Source organism: Narcine bancroftii, chromosome 6 (genome assembly GCF_036971445.1).
Source record: "Narcine bancroftii isolate sNarBan1 chromosome 6, sNarBan1.hap1, whole genome shotgun sequence".
NCBI classification, from domain to species: domain Eukaryota; kingdom Metazoa; phylum Chordata; class Chondrichthyes; order Torpediniformes; family Narcinidae; genus Narcine; species Narcine bancroftii.
Window position 1 is genome coordinate 65,580,103 of NC_091474.1, and position 16,816 is coordinate 65,596,918.

The 16,816-nt window shown below is 47.1% G+C and overlaps 1 protein-coding gene across 19 annotated transcripts in view; it reads left to right on the plus strand.

Annotated features, from left to right (window-relative positions):
- Window positions 1-16,816, plus strand: part of dlgap2a (discs, large (Drosophila) homolog-associated protein 2a) — a 625,248-nt gene that overhangs the window by 523,228 nt on the left and 85,204 nt on the right. For all 19 annotated transcript variants that reach the window (XM_069885188.1, XM_069885186.1, XM_069885180.1 and 16 more), the window contains one exon: window positions 8,305-8,524. In XM_069885188.1, the coding sequence (XP_069741289.1) occupies window positions 8,305-8,524 (220 nt within the window). The remainder of the gene's footprint in view (window positions 1-8,304; window positions 8,525-16,816) is intronic.

A 16,816-nucleotide genomic window follows, 5' to 3' on the forward strand; every position in this document is an offset into this window, starting at 1 on the left:
TAGACATACAGCATGGTAAACAGGCCATTTTGGCCCATGAGTCCATGCCATCCAACTTGTATCCAATTAACGTACATTTCAAACGGTGGGAGGAAACTGAAGCCCACAGGGAAACCCAGGCATTGAAAATGGGCAGTGGCCTCCAATGTTCATCGACTAACTTCTTACAGGCTGTGTCCACAAGGCCGGAGTGAATTGTGCCCCTCTGTCCATAGTGATGTGGCCTGCTGTCCTGAACCAGGATATCCAGTGTGTGAGCACTGCCCTGGCACAGGAGTCTGTGGATGTGTCTTTGAGGGAGATGGCCTCAGGCCATCTCATGGCTCATTCGACCACTGTGAGGAGATGCCGAGTTTCCCGTGAAACGGGCAGGGGACCAACGATATCGACGTGGATGGGATCAAATAATCAGCTGAGTGGTTCAAACTGCTGAACAGGAACTTTCGTGTGTCTGTGGACTTTGGAAGTCTGGCAATGTGCGCAAGTGCGTGCCCAGTCCGTGACTTGTTTTCGTAAGCCATGCCATACAAACCATGCAGCCACCATGCGTGCTGTGGTCCTGATGGATGGGTGTGAGAGGTCATGGATGGAGTGGAAAACCCATTGTCTCATTGACCTGGAATGACTGGCTAGGGCTGGCCGGTGGACACATCACAGAGCAAGGTGCAGCCAATGTCTAGCAGGGAGATGTCTTTGAAGCAGAGGCTGGTGATAGCTGTGCAAAAAGCCTGGATCTCCGCATCACCTTTTTGCACCTGTGCAAGCTCGGAATAGTCTAGACCTGGTTCTAAGGACTGAATAGCTGGCCTTGAGAGGGCGTCAGTGACATCATTCTCCTTGCCAGAGAGGTGTTGAATGTTGGTGGTGAATTCAGAGACATATGCCAAGTGGCGTTGTTGGCGGGCCAACCAGGAGCCGGAGACCTTTGCAAATGCATAGGTGAGGGGTTTGTCGTCAGTGAAGACAGTGAAACGTCTGCCCTCGAGGAAGTAGCAGAAGTGTCTGACTGCGAGGTAGAGGGCAAGGAGTTGCCGGTCAAAAGCACTATATTTTAACTTGGGGCGGGGGGGGTGCAAATGGCGGCTGAAAATGGGCAGTGGTCTCCAATGTTCATCGACTAACTGTTCGAGTACGCTCCCTACTGCTGTAACCGTTGTGTTGATTGTCAGGAAGGAGGGAACATCGGTTCTGGGGTGGACCAGTGACATGGTGTGGGCTAGGGCTTCTTTGATCTGTTTGAAAGCCGTGGCTGCCTCTTTGGTTCAGGCCAAGTCTTTCTGTTTGGAGGTCATCATGGCAAAAAGGGTGCTGTGGGGGATGCAAAGTTGTTGTATAAATTGACGATGTCGACTAATCCCTGAAGGCCCTTGAGCGTGTTGGACCTGTGAATTGCCGAATGGCCTCCACCTTCTCCAGCAATGGTGATCCTGTGGCCGAGGAAATTTATCACCTCCTGGCTGAACTGGAACTTTGCTGGGTTGACCGTGAGCCCAAAGTCAGCCAGGCAGGAGTAGAGTTTGCGAAGGTGGGTAGTGTGTTCCTGGTGATTCCTGCTGGCGATGAGGACGTCGTCCAGTTGCATAAACCTGGCTGCTCTCTGGCATCTTGAGAGCTCATAGGTGCTGATGAGGAGCGCCTTCAATGCAGAGTATTTACCATCCTCCGGTGGGTTCTGTATGAGGCTGGCTGCGGTTTCCTGGTCCAGGGAGCTGATGACATGGTAGTACTTGGTGAAGTCTGAGGTGATCTGGTTTATGTGGAATTGTGCTTCTGCCTGTCCAAACCAAGTGTGTGGGCGAAGTGTCCAGAAAGTCAGGAGTTTGAGGGCAACTGCACTGACTGCTGCAGCATCCATAATGTTGAGTCCAGAGGCGTCTGGACTTGTCAGGGTCACCAATGTAGCAGCAGCTAAACAGAGTTGAAAGAATGAGACCAGTACTCGGTGGGCTCATCTGCACTCCAGTTGTTTATTGAAACATCCCATGCTGCGCTTTACAAGGCCACTCATGCCAGAAACCATGTCATGACATTACCCTGTGCGCATGTAGACCCGACCCAGCCAGCAGAAGAGATGACCCCGGCGGCGCCATCTTGACGTGGCCGCTCCTCTGCCTCAACCATAACATGCAGAGCCAGTTCGCCTGCCGTCAGAGATGTGCACCCCCACACCGCCACGTTTTTCTCAGATACAACGAGTATTCAGATTCAGATTTCAGATTTATTGTCAGAGTACATATTGACATCACATATAACACTAAGATTATTTTTCCTGCAGGCATGGCAGAATTATCACTTATTGGTAGTGAAAAAAAATCTGTACTCAGTGTTCACATGTGATTTTCAAACTGCCCCATAAATTCACATTCCACCTTAAGCAATCCCTAGGCCATAGGTGCTCTGTGATTGGTAAGGGATTGCTTAAGGTGGTACGTGAGTGGAAAGAAAAAGTTTGAAAACCATTGTTTTAATCGTCCCTCATTGACTTGTTCTGTGCACGGTTTCAGAACTCCAAAGGAAATGGGCCAATGACAATTTTTCTCAAGCAAAAGCTTTCAGTAACAATTGGGTCTAGAGCAGTGATTCTCAACAAGGAGGGACAGTTTGAAGATCACTGATGTAAACAAATAACCACTTCCTGGTAGTGCAAAAGTAAACTGTACACAGCATATACAGGTAAATGAATAAAGAACTATAAACAGATAACAAATGTAAACAAACTGACTGTGCAATACAGAGAGAATTTTTAAAAAATCAATAAAGTGCACAAGTACGAGTCCTTAAATGAGTCCCTGATTGAGTTTGGTGTCGAGGAGTCTGATGCTGGAGGGGTAGCAGCTGTTCCTGAACCTGGTGGTGCGAGTCTTGTAACACCAATACCTCTTTCCTGATGGCAGCAGTGAGAACAGAGTGCGTGCTGGGTGGAGAGGGTCTTTGATGATTTCTGCTGCTCTCCAAAGGCAGCGTTCCCTGTAGATATACTCAACCGTGGGGAGGATTTTGCCTGTGATGTCCTGGGCTGTGTCCACTACCTTTTCCAGGGTATTGGTGTCCCCATATCAGACTGTGATGTAGCCGGTCAGCACACTTTCCACACTCACCTGTAGAAATTTGCCAGGGTTTATGATGTCATATCAAACCTCCGCAAATTCTATGAGTGTGTTGGGTTCAGGAAAGAACCTCCAAAATATTGACTCCCAAGAACTTACATTTGCTCCCCTTCTCCACCTCTGATCCCCCAATGATCACTGGACTGTAAACCTCTGGCTTTCCTATTCTGAAGTCAACAATCAGCTCCTTGGTTTTGGTGACATTCAGTGTAAGGTTGTTGCTGTTGGTCCACCATTCAGCCAAGTTTTCAATCTCCATCCTGTGTGCTGACTCATCCCCTTCCTTTATACAACGTCAAATTTGTAGATGGTAGTGTTGTCATACCGAGCCCCACAGTTGTAAGTGTAAAGTGAGTAGAGCAGGGGGCTAAGAACAGAGGCCTGTGGAGGATAAGTTCTTGCCAATCCTCACTGATTGTGGTCTGGAGGTGAGGAAATCCAGGATCCAATTATGCAGTGGGGTGTTGAGTCCCAGGTCCTGGAGTTTGCTGATCAGTTTTGAGAGGCATTGTCCCAGATAGCTTAACCTCTCCTCACAGGCTAACCCCCTTTATCTCCGGAATCAAACTGGTGACCCTCCTCTGCAAGAACATCCTTCCTCAAGTAAGGAGGCTAGAATTGTCTGTAGAACTCCAGGTGCGGCCTCACCAGCACCCTGTACAGTTCAGCAGAACCTCCTTCCTCTTCAATTCCATCCTTCCAGCAATGAATAACAACATCCCATGTCATCTTAGAGCGTGGAACATTACAGCAACGTACAGGCTCGTCAGTCCACGATGTTGTGTAAACTTTCTCCGCCACGGACCAGAACTGAATGCAATACTCCAAATAGAATTTTATAAAGCTGGCTCCTGAACTCAATCCCCCAACTAATGAAGGCCAACACACCACATGCCGGCTTAACCAGCTTGCATGTTTACAGATCACTTTACAGATCATCAGTGCCCCGTGCTCTTACCCCCTTGTGCCAGGTACAATGAAATCTTCAAATTGATCCTTTGCCGTTCAAGATAGAAATTTAAGTCAAACAGATCCTGGCTGAAGTGCAATGGAACACAGTTGGTTCAATTCCATCAAATCACTCATCAACAGTGTGGGAAAGTTTGTGCTCAGACACACAAACAGATGTGAAAAAGCAAGGATACATTTCCCTCATTTACAGTTTCTCGTGGGAGCAAATGGCAATGTTCCTTTTTATTGTGGGATTGGAAAATAAAGTCAGAGAGTCACAAGCATGGTATCTTTGGTCCAATTTGCCCAGACTGACCAAAGTGTCCAACCCACACTAGTCCCGTCTGCCTATGTTTGGACCATATCCCATTAAAACCCATCCTATCCACATATCTGTCCATGTTTTTCTTAAACGTTCCAATGGTACTTGCCTCAACCACCTCCTCCTGGAGCTCATTCCACACACCTACCACCCTCTGATGTGTAAAAGAAACATTACCCCTCAGCTTCCTGATAAATCTTTCCCCCGTGCCCCACCACCTACCCCCCCTCACCTTAAACTGATGTCCTCTGGTTCCCGGTTCCCTTACTCCAGGCAAAATACTCTCTGCGTTCACCCAGTCTATTCCTCTCATGAATTTGCACACTGGTGTTAATAAAGATCTTCAAGGATATTTCCAGGGCTAAGGGAGCCTGAGCTCTAGGGCAGGCTGGGGCTTAATACCTTGGGGAGCAGGTAGATGAGGGGTGGTCTCAGAGGTGTACAAAATCAGGTATATGCAGAAAGCCTTTTTGTATGCTCTTCCGATGTCCGCATATGTTTTCTCCCACGTTCCAAAGATGTACTGGGTGAAAAGGTTAATTGGCCACATGGGTGGATTTGGACGATGTGGGTTTGTGGGCCAGAAGGGTCTATTGCTGCGCTGTATCTCTCAATTAAACATTAAAAGGAAGAAGCAGGAAAATGCAGGAAAGGTCAAGCAGAACATTGATTCTTGAGACAAGTTCTTGTCATTTCACGGGCAAACTCTGTCGGGGCAGGAGCTGCTTCTGATGTAACTGAGCAGAAAGACCATTTTCACTGGGGCACCTCACTGCAAAGTCATAGGTTTAAGGGGCCGTGAAAATGCTGTTGCATGCAGAGATCCAGAGGGTGACATGAATCTAGGGATTCCACTGGGATCGATGCTGGGCACCTCGCCGTCTGCTCCATAGTTCCAAGCTCCAGGAGGGCACGGGCGTTGGTGGAGTTGTTGATAGTCTGGGAGGTCATGTCAGGTGGACTTCAATCCAGACAAACGCGAGGCTGATGAGTCCAGGACACACAGCCGAAAAACTGATCTTGTCCATGCCCACCAAGTTGTCTTTTTAAGCTAGTCCCGATTGTCTGCCTCTCTAAACTTTCCCTTACGATAGGGGTCTCACGGAGTATTGCTACACAGAGGAGTACAAGGAGGATACGTCCATAGATCACAAGTAGACAATGTGGCCAGGAGGGAGGGCACAAACTCAACCAGGGGCTTATTTAAGGACTCTCACTTTAGCACTTTATTGATTGTTTTCTTCTCTCTGTGTTGCACAGTTTGTTTACATTTCTTTATCTATTTACATGTGTACACTGAGTCTGTTTTTTTTCACGACTAATAAGTGGTAATTCTGCCTTGCCCGCAGGAAGTAGAATCTCAGAGTTGTATGTGATATCATGAATGCACTCTAACAATGAATCTGCAATTGACTTTATAAATCCTTGCTCAGACCTCAGCTGGCATTCTGGATGTGACTGCACTGGAAGGGATGCAGATGTTGGCTGGGATTGAACAATTCAGTTATTAAGAGAGAATGGAGAGGCTTGATGTTTTCTTCCTAATATGAAAAGAGATTTAAAGGGGGCATGCACGAGGTACATTAAACGATGAGGGGTGTGGGCGGCCAGAAACCTCTGCCCAAATCAGAGGTAGATGAAACTAGAGGACTTTGTCTTCAGGGAAGAGAGTTGGAGGAGAATCTTCTTCACCTAGAAAGCATTCAGTTCCTGCAGAATGGTGATGCTGGGTGACTGGCAGCGTTTAATCTGTGTCTATGAATTTCTCGGACTCTATGAATTTCAGAATTTGACTCACCACATTTTCCCCTGCCCCCCCCACCTTTTCTTTTTTATTTGAAATAAAAAGCAAACAGCAGCATGAGCCAGAAATCTGAAATGAAACCAGACAGAATGAGCAATGCTCAGTGGACCAGTTAGCGTATGTGGAGAGAGAAATGGATAAGGTTTCAGAAAGATTCAAGAGCACGGCCTGGTTGGCGCAGCGGTTAGCGCAACGCCTTGGGACTGGGGTTTGAATCCTGTGCTGTCTGTAAGGAGTTTGTACGTTTTCCCTAGGAGCTCCGGTTTCCTCCCACCCTTTGAAATGTACCAGGGTGCAGGTTAACAGAGTGTAAATTGGGTGGCACGGACTTGAAGGGCCGAATTGGCCTGTTAACGTGCTGTTTGTCTAAATTTAAAACATTCATGTTTTCTCCCTCTCCACAGAGAGCCCAATCTGAAGAGTATTTTTGGTTATTACAAAACCTAAAAGAGGCCCACTGTTATTGAGAATACACTGAGAGATGGATCAAGTGCAAGCAAATGGGATGAAAACTGACCAGCATGGACACATTGGGCCAAATGGCCTTTCTCCATGCTGGATAGCTCTTCATTTGCATTCTGTATAAATGTGGGTGTTTGCTACTCCTGTGGTTTCTCCTTTTATAATATTGCCTTCAAGTATAATTCAAGTGGAGAACTATAAACAAGAAAGTCTGCGGGTGCTGGGGGCAAGTGCAAGATACAAACATGCTGGGGAAATGCGGCATCATCCAGAGGGGATCCAACATTTCGGGTCTGGGCTTTCATCTGGCAAGCTGGGCCCTTCACACCTGACAAAGGCCCCGGGCCCATAATGTGGGTTGCCCTTTACTTTCTGTGTAGGGCAGAAGCATATTACACTTTAAAACCACAATCAAATTCCATTTGGAAAGAGTTAAACACCAACGTCTGCAGATGCTGGGGTCAAGTGCAACTCACAAGCATAATGGAGAAGGGAGAGGAGGGGAGAGGAGAGGGAAGGAGGGGAGAGGAGAGGAGAGGAGAGGGGAAGAGAGGAGGGGGAGGAAGGGAACAGGAGGAGGGAGAGAAGAGGAGAGGAGGAGGGGAGGAAGGGGCATAGGGAGGAGTGCAGGGAAACAGGCAAGAGGATGTGGATATGGTTGAGAAGGTGGAACAAAATCTGACAGGGGGTGGGGTTTGTTCCTTGAACGGAGAGGAAAGGTGAGGGGGTGGGGAACTGGATGAAAGGAGACAGATGGATAGGGAAAGAGAGAAACTCTGGGGAGGGGTTTGAAGGAAATTGGAGGTCGGTTAATGCCGTCTGATTGTAGGGTTCCCAGATGAAATATTCATTGTTGTTCCTCCGGTATGTGGGCAATCTGGGTTTGGCAGTGCACAAGGCCATGAATAGACATGCTGCTGTGGGAATGGTGTGTGGAATTGAAATTGCTTGCGGAAGGGAGGTCCTTGCTGTTGCAGCGTCAGAGTAAATGTGTTCAACGAAATGATTTTCCAGTCAGTTTCCTTTCCCCCGATGTGAAGGGTGCCCCAACGTGAGCACCGGACGCATTAAATGACCCCCGCAGATTCAAAAGTGAAGACTGTTTGGGGCCCCCGAATGGTGGTGAGGGAGGAGGTGTGGGCGCGAGTCATGGGAGTAGGTACCACAGGGGCGAATGGTGGAAAGGGATGAGTGGACGAGGGTGTCATGGAGGGACCCATCCTGCGGAAAGCGTGGAGGGGAAATGGGAACTTGAATCTGGTGCTGGGATCACTTTGTAGGTGGCAGAAAATGTTGGAGGCAGAGGTTAGTAGGGAGGTAGTTGAGGACAAGGGGAATCCTGGCCTTGATATCTCCTCAATGTCTGGAGATGAAGGCTGCCAGGCCAGATGTGTTGGAAATCGAGGAGATGGGGCGAGAGCCAAGTTAATGGCAGTAGAGGGGAAGCCATGTTTTTATTAAAGAAGGAGGGTGTCTCAGATGTGCTGGAATGGAAGAACTTATTCTCCGAGCAGCTGCTTCAGAGGCCAAGGAACTGAAAGAAAGAACAGAATCCATCTAGGGGACAGGGTGTCGTCGGGGTCACTATGGGTGTTATTAAGAGTTTGTGCGCTCCTCATCTCTAAACATCCTGAATCTTTCTCAATTCTGCTCCGCAGGTGAGTGAGGCAGAGGTCAATGGACAGTTTGAGTCCGTGTGCGAGTCTGTTTTTGGAGAAATTGAATCACAGGCAGTAGACGCCTTGGACCTTCCTGGCTGTTTCCGCACGCGCAGTCACAGTTACCTGCGGGCCATCCAAGCTGGCTACTCACAGGACGATGACTGTATCCCATCCATGTCATCAACGATGATGGCCTCCTCCATCAAATCCACCACAGGTGACTCAGCTCACGTTTTACTTCTGTTGCGCCTGCTTTCTTGCTTCACAGGTCTCATGGCCATTCCAGGAGATGCCCATCTGCGAGGTCGCACCTCAGCTGAGCCCCCGATACCTTGGCTCCCAACTGCCATGAGGATTTCACATGCAGCACGCAAACTTGCTGGAGAACCTCAGCAGGTCACACAGCACCTACAGCAGTGGTTCTCAACCTTTTTCTTCCCACTCACATATCGCTTTAAGTAATCCTGATGGCATTGGTGTTCTGTGATTGGTAAAGGATTGTTTAAGGTGGGATGTGAGTGGAAAGGGAAGGTTGAGAATCACTGCTCCAGACCCAATTGTAAATGAAATATGTTGCTTGAGAAAACTTGTCATTGGCCCATTTCTTTTGGAGTTCTGAAACGGTGCACATAACGAGTCAACAAAGTCTGATTAAAACAGTGGTTTTTAACCTTTTTCTTTCCACCCACATCCCACCTTAAGCAATCCCTTACTAATCACAGAGCACCGATGGCATAGGGATTGCTTAAGGTGGGATGTGAGTGGAAAGAAAAAGGTCAAGAACCACTGATCTCTAGGAAGTACAGGGGAACCAATATGTTGGGTCTGGGCCCTTCATCGGTATGTAATATATGGCCTAATCCATTGCCCAAAAGGTACTTGTCTGAATGTCCTTGCAATTGGTTCTCAACAATATGCTGCAGCATCCTCAATGTTTAGAGCCTGGTCTCTTGTCTATTGACTATTTTTTACCCTTCTGTTGGAAGCTCCAGCTCAAGAATTCCCTTTTAATGCCCTTATCCCTCCCCACCTTCCTCCTTCAAAACCACCTTGAGGATTGCCATTGCTAATTCTCTCCCTGATTTAGCTATTTTAATGTCACAACACAGTAGAATGCCCTCCTGAACCATGAAAGCCGCATTGCCCAATGACATCCAATTAACCTACAAACCGTGTGTGGCTTTGGAACAAGGAACGAAACCGGAGCAACCGGGGAAAGCCCACGCAGGCACGAGAAGAGCGTACCAGCTCCTTGCAGACAGAGGCAGATCCAAACCTGTGTCGCTGGGGCCATGGTAACATTGCGCTGTCCGTGACACCAGCGTTCTGAGTATTTACTCTGCCGGAGATGCTTTGGGATGTTTTCCTCTAGTAAGTGTGCAATGTTCATCAAATTGTTTGAAGCCTCAATACCTGTCATTACCAGTGATGCTGATGGACAGAATATTGCGGGGACTTTGCATCTGGTATACATTTGTGTTATTGAGAAGCCCACAAACAATTTCACCAAAATGGGCACTGAGTGCATTAAAATAGCCGACAATAATTTGTACTCTGCCGCTTGCAGAAGCTTCCAAAAGTAGTTAAAGGTGATGGCAATCTTATTCATCCACCAAGATGATTAAATGAGCAATTGTTTTCACTCGTTAAGAGTTCAGACTGAAAGCCCTTCTTCAGCAAAAGCAGCGAGGTTAAAAGGGAATAGAGATTGATTAATTAGTTGAGAGGTTCCAACGGTGACAAGTTGAACAATGTGCACAATTCATCTTCCTCTTTGCAGTGTCATTCTGCGGCATGAAACTGATCTTGTCTCCTCAGTGACATCAGAACGTTGCAAATCCCTGATATCCGAACCAAAGGCAGTTCAGACCACACCTGAATCCGATGACGGAGCGGAGTGAAGGAGATGGCCTGGCGGGTGGAAAGAAAAATTAGCCATGTCCTCCAGCAGCTCCATCTCGCTGAATTTTTATTACCATTTGCTGGTTGGCCTGTCTGTGTGCAGTCCTCCCAAGACAGCTAAGTTGCCACTCAAATTGCGACCGTGTGAATTGCACCAGAGGAGCATATATTTTCCAGTTTAATTTGGGATCCATGGATCTCCCAGAAGAGTATACATGAGCAAATTAAGTGGGCTGAATCAATATCAAGCATGTATGTTTGTTATCTCTGCTGCTCTCAACCTTTGCCACTAAGTACTCACCCAGACGTGCTTCCACAGCCAACTTTGCCTTCCTCGCTAATTCTCTTCAATGCATGTCAATCAATATTCGCGACTCGTAGCATTTTTTCCCAACCCGCTTTTGGGGGACGCTTTGCGCATACTTCTTGTGCTAAGAAATCTTGTTACACAATTTTGGACTTTGGAAGCATCATCTACACGCTGGAGGCTGTTTGAGGTTCCGATCATCAAGATCAGTGTGGGTGCCAGTATTTTTGCATTAGATGGACATCACTCAGCGGAAAGAGGAGCCATTCATTGACGACCAGGAAAGACTAGGGGAAAAGCATTGGCTGTCCACCCCAGCTTAGCCCCTCTAATCTTACTTACTTCTATTAAGCCACCTCTCATCCTCTAAAGAGAAAAGCCTCTCTCCACCTTGCTTCATAAAACGTGTACCCCAATCCAGACAACACCCTGGTAAACCTCCTCTGCACCCTCTCCCTTCCTGTAATGAGGTGACCAGAACTGAACACATTACTCCAAGTGTGGTCTAACCTGGGTTTTATGGAGCTGCAACACTACTTCACGGCCTTGAGGGCAATCCCTTGACTAATGAAGGATGACACACCATTTGCCTTCTTAATCACCTCATCAACTTGCACTGCAGCCTTGAGGAATCTTTGGACCTAGAGCCCAAGATCTCTCTGTCCTTCTACACCTGCTAGGGATCCTGCCATTCATGATGTGCTCTGCCTTCAAGTTCTATCTCCCACTTTGCATCACTTCACTCCTCTCTGGGTTGAAATCCAGTCCCGCCAGGTGGTGTCGCTGAATCGAAGATCCACGGGTCAATGAAGCAAGCAGCTACTAGTCTGCTTGCATTGGCAGCATACATTTTTCCCAGAATCCTGCCTCAGTGGCATACGGAAGAGTCAAGACACACACACACACACACACACACACACACACACACACACACACACACACACACACACACACATTCACACACACCCACACACACACTCACTCACACACACACATTCACCCCCATACACACACACACACATTCACACACACACACTCACATTCACCCATACACACACACTCACACACACACAGATTCACCCCACACACACACACACACACACACACTCACTCACACACATTCACCCCCCACACACATTCACTCACACACACACCCACTCACACATCTACACACACATACACACATTCTCTCTCTCTCTCTCTCTCACACACACACACACACACACACACACACACACACACACACACACACACACACACACACACACACACACACACATGAAAATCTGGGCTCCTGTAGATTGACCCAGAATACTTGCCACTCTGTTGACATGCAACATAGAAACAGGCCCTTTGCTCCATCTTGCCTGCACCTACCAAGCTCGTCCCATTTACTTTTGTTCACCCCCTATCCCATTCGATATTTCCTGACCCAATGTCTGTTTGAGCATTTATTTCCCAGCTGTGAGGCCTGATTCTCCACTCTGCAACAGTCTGCCCTCTCTACTGGAAGCAGACTTGCATGTTGACGTCGTTTAGGAACCCAGGGCACGAACGGCAATGGGACATGGCCAAAGAGTGAGACCCCCACAGCTGGACCCATGCTTCACAGACAGGCGACCGGTAAAGGACCAACTATCACCTTCCCCTGCCCCGTCGTCACCACCAGTTTCTCAAGGAAATGGTTTCCTCGGGAAGTAAAACTCAACTGACGGCCACGCTGTTTCACCAATGCAAGGAAGGATGCATCAAAGATATGTGGACTCGTCAGGCGAACCCAAAACATCAAAGAAAACCTCAGATGCTGGAAACATGAGACATACGCAGAAACTGCTGCAAACAGCTCGTCAGGAGAGCAAACAAAACGAGTTACTGCTGCAGGGCAATTTCCTGATAAATGTCCGTGAAAAGTCTCCAACAATCAATATCGACGACCTATTTCCCACAACCCCCTCTCCCTTTCCCTACCCCTCTGTCTCCTTTCCTCCAGTTCCTCACTCCCTTCCCTTCCTTATTCCATCAGCCCTCTGCCCCCTCCTCCTATCACCTCTCAGCTTCCTACGTCCCTCTCCCACCTGTTGAACAGCTCCTCCTCCCCCCCCCCCCCCCACCCACCTGCACCTTTTTATTCAGCTCGGGCAGGAAACATCAACTGCCTTCTACTTGCTGTGGATGCTGTGGATGCTGTGTGACCCGCTGAGTTTCTCCCGCACCTCTGCATACTGCACTGAATATTCCCACTTTTACTTAGCCTTGCATCTGTCAGCAAGAAGGTGCCAGTGTCTGCAATCTGAGTACCTGGAAATGTCTTCAGCTGGCAAGAGGGTGTAGCTGAATATTTATGGATGCTGTACATCTGGATCGAAAGGCAAAATGAGCTGGGAAGCCAGGGGAGGGTGAACAGAATACATTCAGATTGGCAACATGCTGTCTACAATGATCCGCTTTTGGGCTTGAATTACTCCATTCTGCGAGATGAGATCGAGGTCCAACACATTCAAGTGTCCCGAAAGCACAGAGACAGCCAACATTCTGAACAGTGGGGGATGGAAGCCTGAAAGAACAGATATTAGCAGATGGTGAACAATGAGTTGTGGCATTTATTGCCAGGTTTTAGATTAACCACTTTGGGCGTAAAAATGGTAGAAGGTGGTGAATGGAATGGAGGCCTAACTTGGTGAACAGATAGGTCCCTAAAATGAGGTAACCAAAACCCTATTGGAAAGTTATATTAGGAGACGAGTGAACAGACCACTCCTGGGCATACGAGAAGGACTTGGGTGCAATGTATATTTGCCACAGTCATACCCGCAGTTCAAGAATCAAGTCTCAAGGAGTCATTGCACTTGTTTATAAAGTTTATTTGTTTGAACTGGAATGATTTGATTGACGTTTTCAGGATATTCAGGAGATTTGACGGGCGTTATTTGTTGTGGCTGGACTTGAGGATGTGGTGTGAAAACTGGACTTGAGGAGTGAATTTAAGAAATGTTTCACACATGGAATAGAACAAGTGGTCTCCAATGTCGGATCTCTTAAATTTTTTTAATTGCAAACTTAATTTGCAAATTGCAAATTTTAACAGGCCATTTCGGCAAATGGTAACAGGCCATTTAGGCCCATGAGTCCGTGCTGTCCAATTTACACCCCATTAACCTACACCCCGGTACATTTTGAAGTCCCCGTGGAAAACCCACACAGACACGGGGAGAACGTACAAACCCCTTACTGACAGGGCGGGATTCGAACCCCAGTCCCAAGCACTGCCACTGTAAAGGCATTACACTGACCGCTACACCAACCGGGCTGTCCAAGTTTTAAAAATTTATATCCTCGATTGCTGTATTTTTAATAAACAAATGGTATCAAAGGTCTCCTTGCTGTAAAATGCTACTGTCTTTGCCTTATATTGCAGACAGTGTTTTACTTCGGTCGCTGTTTGAAGTCCACTCTGCAGTCACCTACTCATACTGACCTTGCTTCAAATGATAAGGAATTGGAGTAAACATTCTTTTGCCTTCATCCACAGCTCTGAAAATTGCAACTGAATGATAATCACAATTATCAAAATGCCCCTTCCACCTATCCAGCCTTATTTATGCAAACAATCCAATTTCCCCTATAATCCTAGCAATCTTTATATTGTTTCGTTCAACCCAGAATGACATTTTTATTTAATTGATTTGCCCATCAGATCAGCGTTCTTCACGGGCGTAGGGTCACGTAGCACGGAACAGGCCCTTCAGTTCACCTGTCCGTCCCACTTGGACCCTTTCCTTCTAAACCCTTCCTTTTCAAATAGCTGTCCAAATCCCGCTCTAGCCCCTCTTAAATCTCTCCCCTCTCACATTGCACATACGCTCCCTAGTTCTTGAATTGATTCCCCTAGGAAAGAGACTGTGAGCATTCGCTTTATCCATGGCCCCTCATAATTTTATAAACTTCTATGATGCCCTCAGCCTTGTACACTCTATCCAACCTCTCCCCATAACTCAAGCCCTCCAGTTCTGGCAATGTTCTGATGACTCTCCCCTGCAGCCCTTCCTACCTATTGATGTCCTCCTGTAGCTAGGTGACTAGAACCGCACACCATGCTCCCGGTGTGGTCTCACCCACACATTGTACAGCTGAATCATGGCTCCCTATCCATTGAATGACAACCAAACAGGTTCTTTACTATTTCATCCACCTGAGTTGCCACGTTTAAGGAACAAATTGCCTGTACCATTGGGTCTTTCTGTTAATCCCAATTTCTCCTCATTGGTTATCCTCTTTATCTCTGGAATCAACCTGGTGAACCTCCTCTGCACCATCTCCAAAGCTAATATTTACCCTCTCAAGTAAGGAGACCAGACCTTCATACAGTACTCCAGAAGCAGCCTCACCAGTATCTTCACCAGCAGCAGAACCTCCCTGCTCTTAAATTCAATCCCTATAGCAATGAAGGCCAGCAATAGCAGCTTTCATTAGTCAGAGTGCTAAGTATAGATTTAGGAGGTCTCGTTGCAGTCGTACAAGCCGTTGGTGAGTCCCCATTTGGAGTGTTGTGTTCAGTGTTCGTCACCGTGCTGCAGGGAGGATGCTGTCAAGCTGGAGAGGGATTTATGAGCATGCTGCCAGGACTCGGGGACCTAAGCTGTAAGGGGAGGTTGAGCAGGCTGGGGCTTTATTCCACAGAGGTGGACAAAATCATGAGAGGAATAGATTAGGTGAACGCAGAGAGTTTTTTGCTCAGAGTTGGGGAATCGGTGACCAGAGGACCTCAGTTTAAGGTGAGGGGAGCAAGATTTAACAGGAACCTGATGGGTAGCTCTTTTACACAGAGGGTGATGGGTGTGTGGAATGAGCTGCTGGAGGAGCTACCTGAGGCTGGTAACTATTGCAATATTTCAGAATAAATGGGGCAGATACATGGATAGGATGGGTTCAGAGGGATATGGGCCAAACACAGACAGGTGAGCAAATGTGGGTGGGACATTTTGATTGACATGGACAGATTGGGCCGAAGGGCCTGTTTCCACTCTGTTCAACATCCCATTTACCTTCTTGATTTCCTATTGCACCTGCAAACCAACCTTTTGTGATTCGTGCACAAGCACCCAAGTCCTTCTGCACAGCAGCAGGTTGCAATCATGCACCATTTCGATCATCATCTTAGCTACTACTTTTTCTTCCTTTGGAGAGGGGGTATCGTTGTTTTTTCACATTCTTACCACCTCTTTGCACAGTTAATCCTTCTCACCTGAAGACCATGTCAGCAGGAATATTGAGTTGTCAGTCCAATCCCCCCCCCCCCCCTGCAGCCACTTGTCAGAATGAACAATGAAGCAAAGTTTCTACCCTCTCCCTGCATTCCCCAGCTTTATTTCCACTGAACACATTGTTATTTATCATCCAAAAAATTGGTTCACCCTATTTGTGGCCATCCCAGTGCAACTGCACCTTCTGCCATCCAGAGACCATTATGCATCCTTGTGCCAAGCTGGTTAAAACATTTCCCTGATGGACAATCTGCTTCAAGCAGATGAAACCATGAAGTGCAATGTCATTGAGAATTCATTTTCTGCATTCGCCCTCAGACGTCTTCCCTGCTGATCCTAGTGCAGTCAGCGATGAACATGGTGAAAAGCAGTGTCAGTGCTGGCCGATGATTGTCGGGCACTGACACGATAGGCATTAGATGCTAGGTATGAATGAAAATCAGCGGTAAACATTTTTACGTCAGTTGAACTAACACCATGTGTCAGCATCGTTATACGATTAAACATGCTAAATTCAACAAAAGTTAATTTAATGTTTTTCAAACGTCGGATGTGATGCAGTAAATCTGAAATTAGCTTTGTGTTCAGCCTGAAGTTGTTTTCATAATTCCCTTTTTTTTTCAGGAAATTTTGAAAAATTTGTTGTCCAATGTAATAATTATTTTCACTCATATTTGGTTTAATTTGTCACGGCCAAGGACCCATAGCAGTGTATTAAATAGCTCATTGGCAGTTGAAGGTTAATGTGTTTCTACATGAAGAGGTTCCTTTCGGCCATTACTTTACGACTTTTATTGCCTAAAATTCTCTCCAAGAACTTCTGGCAGCAGACTTTTAGATTCCTTTGCCAAATGATTACATTGCAAAGTGAGATTTTGATTGCTGGGCAATAGATTCAACTCTAGAAAGATATACAGCCACTGTGGTCCTTGGTTGTGTGGTGGGGGCCAAGAATCAGACCTGCTAGCAGGTGTTGAGCACATACCCTACAGCAAAAACAACAAAGCTTTCTTGTCACTGCCAAGCCCTGAGACAGTCT